This window comes from Musca vetustissima, unplaced genomic scaffold (assembly GCF_032173495.1).
Source record: "Musca vetustissima isolate MV318-11 ecotype Yass unplaced genomic scaffold, APGP_CSIRO_Mvet_v1 utg124489, whole genome shotgun sequence".
NCBI classification, from domain to species: Eukaryota; Metazoa; Arthropoda; class Insecta; order Diptera; family Muscidae; genus Musca; species Musca vetustissima.
The window spans coordinates 1-6,220 of NW_026888065.1; the positions used below are offsets into that span (position 1 = coordinate 1).

General features: G+C 33.3%; 1 protein-coding gene across 1 annotated transcript; it reads right to left on the bottom strand.

The window, feature by feature from the left end:
- Window positions 1–559: 559 nt before the first annotated feature.
- LOC133335902 (uncharacterized) lies at window positions 560–1,197 on the bottom strand. The gene is made up of 3 exons (XM_061544195.1): window positions 1,153–1,197; window positions 764–1,084; window positions 560–706 (listed from the first exon to the last, which is right to left on the bottom strand). Exons 1-3 carry the CDS (start codon window positions 1,195–1,197, stop codon window positions 560–562), a joined length of 513 nt encoding a protein of 170 aa, XP_061400179.1.
- Between the last annotated feature and the right edge of the window lie 5,023 nt (window positions 1,198–6,220).

The following is a 6,220-nucleotide window of genomic DNA, read 5'->3' on the forward strand; positions in this document are numbered from 1 at the left end:
AATTTACTTATAAATATGTGTGGCTCCTTAAAAAAATATTCATTTAAAAATCCACGCCTTGTGTGGCTCCTTAAAAAAATATTCATTTAAAAAACCACGCCTTGTGTGGCTCCTTAAAAAAATATTCATTTAAAAATCCACGCCTTGTGTGGCTCCTTAAAAAAATATTCATTTAAAAATCCACGCCTATATAGGTGATAGTCCTTGGGAAAATATTCATTTAAAAATCCACGCATTTATAGGTGATAGTCCTTGGGAAAATATTCATTTAAAAATCCACGCCTATATAGGTGATAGTCCTTGAGAAAATATTCATTTAAAAATCCACGCCTTGTGTGGCTCCTTAAAAAAATATTCATTTAAAAATCCACGCCTTGGGTTGCTGCTTGAACATATTATTTGAAATATCCAATCCTTGGGTGGCTCCTTGAAAATATTATTTTAAAAATCCACCCTTGTGCGGATCCTTGAAACAAATGTATTTTCACAAATAGTTTTTTTTTTTAAATTCACCTCTGATGGGGTTTCGAAAAACATAATTATTTATTATTATTATTTTTTAATCGTATAATTCAAATGATATATCCACCGACATACGAGGTTTACCATCAACTGTGTACGAAGTGTGTACATAATAGCCACCCTTAGGCAACGGCATTAATCTCTTCTTGCCGTAAAATGTAAAATTGTTGACATAAATGTCATGCTGAAAATTATAAGAATTCCAACAAAATTAATTTCCCGATTTATTTTTTCGACTTACATTATACGGACACGAATGATTCAGATTCGTATAGGGTGCAATGAAATCAAAGACCCTTCCAAATGCCCGATTCCTTTTACGATTTTTCAAAAAATTACATACATCCCAGGTATTATTGAACAATGGCATACTTTTTGTCTTATCAAATCCCGTTGATAATGTCATCCGAGCATTTGTCAGTGGCAATTTTTCAAGATGCGCATGAACAGAAATCCATGAAGCTGTTTTATTTTCCAAACGCACCTGGCAGAGATCAAATCGCCCGAAGGTGGGATCTATCACTTTGCATTGTATGCTCTTGAATAGGAATAGAGCTGGGGACTGTAATTAAATGCAAATTTAATTAAATAATTTCAAGGTGTAGAAAATGATATATTGAAATATCTTACCTTTTTAAATACTGAAGCGAATAGAACGATTTTTAACAAAAACATGTTTGCCTTGGATGTAGTTATTTATGTTACTGATATGAAAGCAGTCGCCTATGACAACTCTGCAAAATATATAATTGATTTAAATGACCCAAAATTATTTGATTACTCTATACTCATAAATAGTTATGCTCATAAATAATTATTGGAAATAATAAATTATATTTCGAAAATTTGGAAAATTTCCATTAAAAATCTTGTCTATATCAGATAACAACATACCACATGTAAATATTTCGGACGATTTCATTTAAAATGGTGTCTAACATTTCCGCGCAAAAATAGTTGTTCTCATGATAAAAATTCAGAAAAAATACAAATATTTCTAAGACGGCCGCAATATTATTCTGGCCTGATAACAAAAAAGTGAATATTTTTTACAAGGACAAGGCCAAACCAATTGTTGAAGGAATATGTCGATATGAATATGTTCATAATTTCATTCATAGATAACTTTTTATATTGTACATATACCTCGCCTTGAATACAAACAAAGAATTCTCATAATCATGAGAAAGACACTATTTGTTTTTCAAAAAATGTAAACATTTCATTAATAGAACAACTATTGTCCTACTTCGCTCTATTTTGCCACTATTTGCGTTCATTTTCCCTCTCTCTCCCTCTTTTTGCACTAACACAAATGTATTCCTCACAAGAAAGAAAAACAGCACCACACCATTCATTGTTCGGCTGTGTTCGGTTTTGGTATTGTTCTCCCCTTCTCCCCCGAATTTCCATTAACTCGATTATATTGGTGTTATAAAATTCGCACCTGTGTTTTTGGCGCAATCTTTCGGAAGTGTGTTGATGGCTCAGAACGCTAAGTGATCTGCCAACATTTATTTTGCTTTGGATACCTAGGTTCGAACCCTAACCATGCTCAGTTGAAGTATTTTTATACCCTTCACCACACTGTGGTACAGGGTATTATGCCTTTGTGCATATCTTTGTAACAGGCAAAAGGAAACGTGATAGACACTTGGTTCTTTTTGAGAATATACATAGAATCACTTTCTAAGTCGATTTATGCATGTCCGTCCGTCTATCTGTCTGTCCATGTTAAATTGTAAACAAAGTACATGTCGCATTTATAATCCGAATTGATGAAATTTGGCACAGCTCAAGGACGAACTCTATTGAAATTTGAAAAAATCATTTCAGATTTAGATAACACTCCCATATATATTTTTTTTCGATTTAAGGTGAATGGTGTACCAAAGTCCCTATATATCTTTCGATTTGCACGAAATTTGGAATATCGTACTGACTTGAGTCTAGAATGATGTGTATAAAATTTCTTGAAAATCGGTTCAGATTTAGATATAGCTCCCATATATAGTTTCGTCCGATTTTAGGCAAATGGTGCACCAAAGCACCAACATTTTACTTAATTGTGTCTGAAATGATGTGCGCTGTGTTTAGTGAAGATGGGTTCAGATTAAGATATAGCTCCCATATATATTTTCGTCCGATTTAATTAATTAATTTAATTAATTAATTAAAATCGGTTAAGATTAAGATATAGCTCCCATATATATTTTCGTCAGATTTTAAGTGAATGGTGCACCAAAGTCCCTATGTATCTTTCGATTTGCGCGAAGTTTGACATAGCGTATTGAATTGAATCTAGAATGATGTCTGCTAAGCTTCGTAAAAATCGGTTCAGATTTCGATATAGTTCCCATATATATTATCATCAGATTTTAACTGAACTGCATCTAGAATGATGTATTTTCGTTGATTTTAGGTAAATATTGCACCGGTTGATACGAAACGTATAAATTTGAGACGCTATCGCTTTTTTTGTAAGTGGTGCAGATGCAGACACAGCTTCCATATATATTACAAACGGGTATCTGATTGAGATTAAATTTTCAAGAGTGCAACTTACCGAATTGCGTTTATCAAATCGATTTACATAAATTCGACCCATTGTATGCAAACGACTCTAAACTTGCCCGAATGAAATTAAATTTAGCATAGATTCCAGAAAGTTCACATATTCAAGTTTATTAAATTTAATGTCAATGTTCTTTCGAAAAGACGGAGTCTATTAGGAGACTTATGTATACTATACCCAAAGTGGGGAAGGTTTATATTAAAATAGTTAGCTGATTTGTTGCGTTGTCAGTTTTTACCCTACAAAGTATGGAATTGTAAGACGATTTAGCTATCGAATCTGACGATAGTCAAATACATCGGCCAGCATCTCACCATATAAAAACTAAAATATTGGGTCCGAAATTAACATATATCGGTCATTAATTAGGTATATCCAAATATTACCTAATTCTTAAATGTAGTAATCAATATAGGCATAGCCTCATATAACTTTGCTCTCTAAATTGCTGTAGTTTGAGGATTTTATACTCTACCCAGGGTTATCAGTATCAGTCCACGTGTTGGGGTTTTCAGATTTTAGGAAAAATCGCGATTAAAAATTGCTACAATTTGTATTTGGTGTACATAATGGGTTACATAAATCGGTTTGTAGAATTATCGGTTAAGGTTCCCTTTTTGGCATGTTCCCTATATTTTCTTCCACATACATCAGCGTAATTGGTATAAATTTTAAGGTCAACCACTACTCTTGGATATATAGTCAACATCTCCGGTCTATGCCCTTCTGAGGTAAGTTTTTCACATAACTGTGGGGTCATAGCTGTGGCCTCTAAAGCGACGAGAAAATGATAAAAAAAATAAAGTATTTTGTCCATTTGATAAAAACTTGGACAGTAACAGGTGTTTGTTTAACTAATACGACACTATGCCAAAATATGTTTGACACAGGTGTGGCCTTTTAAATTATAGAATTTCAAAATTAAATGAGAAAATTTCGATACATAAATTAGAAAAAGATTATTTTTATACCCTTCACCACACTGTGGTACAGGGTATTATGTCTTTGTGCATATGTTTGTAACAGGCAAAAGGAAACGAGATAGACACATGGTTCCTTTTGAGAATATGCATAGAATCACTTTCTAAGTCGATTTATGCATGTCCGTCCGTCTGTCTGTCTGTGCATGTTAAATTGTAAACAAAGTACAGGTCGCATTTATGATGCGAATTGGATGAAATTTGGCATAGGTCACTTATTCGACCTAAGGACGAACCCTATTGAAATTGGGAAAAATCGGTTAAGATTTAGATATAGCTCCCATATATAGTTTCGTCCGATGTCATGTAAATGGTTCCCCAAAGTCCCTATATGTCTTTCGATTGGCACGAAATTTGGCATATCGTACTGAATTAAGCCTAGAGTGATGTCTGCCAAGTTTCGATAAAATCGATCTAAATTTAGATATACCTCCCATATATAGTTTCGTCCGATTTCATGTAAATGGTTCCCCAAAGTCCCTATATGTCTTTCGATTGGCACGAAATTTGGCATATCGTACTGAATTAAGCCTAGAGTGATGTCTGTCAAGTTTCGAGAAAATCGATCTAAATTTAGATATAGCTTCCATGTATAGTTTCGTCCGATTTCATGTAAATGGTGCCCCAAAGTCCCTATATATCTTTCGATTTGCACGAAATTTGGCATATCGTATTGAATTAAGCCTAGAGTGATATCTGCCAAGTTTTTAGAAAATCGGTTCAGATTTAGATATAGCTCCCATATATAGTTTCGTCCGATTTCATGTAAATGGTGCCCCAAAGTCCCTATATATCTTTCGATTTGCACGAAATTTGGCATATCGTACTGAATTAAGCCTAGAGTGATGTCTGCCAAGTTTCGAGAAAATCGGTCCAGATTTAGATATAGCTTCCATATATAGTTTTGTCCGATTTCATGTAAATGGTGCCACAAAGTACCTTTCGATTTGCACGAAATTTGCTAAATTTCGTGAAAATCATATATAATTTCGTCCGATTTCATATAAATGGTGCATCAAAGTCCCTATATATCCTTCGATTTGCACGAAATTTGGCATAACGGACTGAATTGAGCCTAGAGTGATGTCTGCCAAGTTTCGAGAAAATCGGTTTATATAGCTCCCATATATATTTCATGTTAATAGTCCTGTTTAATATACCCATAGTGGTGAAGGGTATCATATAGTCGGCCCCGTCCGACTTTACTACTTTCCTTACTGGTTTGCATCTGTTGAACTTGTTTCCTTCCATTGTTTTTCATTTGTTTTCTCTCTGCCCATTTAACAACAAGAACAACCAATAACAAATTAAAGTAATTTATTTTAAATCTAAGTTGTTATCATGTCTATGCATGAGTAAATTAAGTAATTTGCATATTTATATTGAATTTGCAGTATACAAGTTATAGCACAGCGCTGATTAGCAATGATATATTGAATATTTCGATTGGAAACAATGCATTGGCCACAAATGTGGTCGGACAACATGCCTAGACTAAGATTGTGATTTAGATTAAAAATCGGTAGAATCAAAGGTGAAATTGTTACACTAACTACGTTATAAATTAAAATTATAATTAACTTTAAAGCATAAGCATTAGAAGTTCTGCCAACGTAGGCGGTGCCAAGATAAAAAGTAGTTTACAACTCACCAACTAACCCTTCAATGTCAGTTGGTAACAAATAATTTATAAACAAGCTATATTTAAATGAGGGAAAGTGAAAGTTGGCTTAAAGCCGGAGAATACAGAGAAAAAAAATTAATTAACAATTTTATAATTTCATACATAGTTTAATTTTTTTTTAAGTAAACATTTCATTAATACTAAAACTATTTTCATACTTCTACTACACCACTACTTGCGCTCATTTTTCCCCTCTCTCTCCCAGAAAAAAACACCACCATTCATCGATTGGCTGTGTTTTGTTTCGATATCGTCCTCTGACGCTCCCCTCACTTGGTAGTTGTTTAGTTTATCAACAGTTTGATTGTCTAATATTTCTCTTGCTTACAACCACGGACTCTCCACTCACTTAATTGTGAATAGGTTTGCATTCCATTGTTTCTTTTTTTCAAAAACTGTTATAAAATTCACATATGTATTTTCCAAATAATTTCGATATAAATACCAAATATAATAAAT

What these genes read in the sequence shown, in the direction of transcription:
- LOC133335902 (XM_061544195.1), bottom strand. Translation starts at nt 1,197, where the DNA reads ATGTTTTTGTTAAAAATCGTTCTATTCGCTTCAGTATTTAAAAAG. An exon ending in TCGCTTCAGTATTTAAAAAG is followed by an intron (nt 1,085 to 1,152) that starts GTAAGATATTTC and finishes ATTTAATTACAG; the next exon opens with TCCCCAGCTCTATTCCTATT. An exon ending in ATCATTCGTGTCCGTATAAT is followed by an intron (nt 707 to 763) that starts GTAAGTCGAAAA and finishes TATAATTTTCAG; the next exon opens with CATGACATTTATGTCAACAA.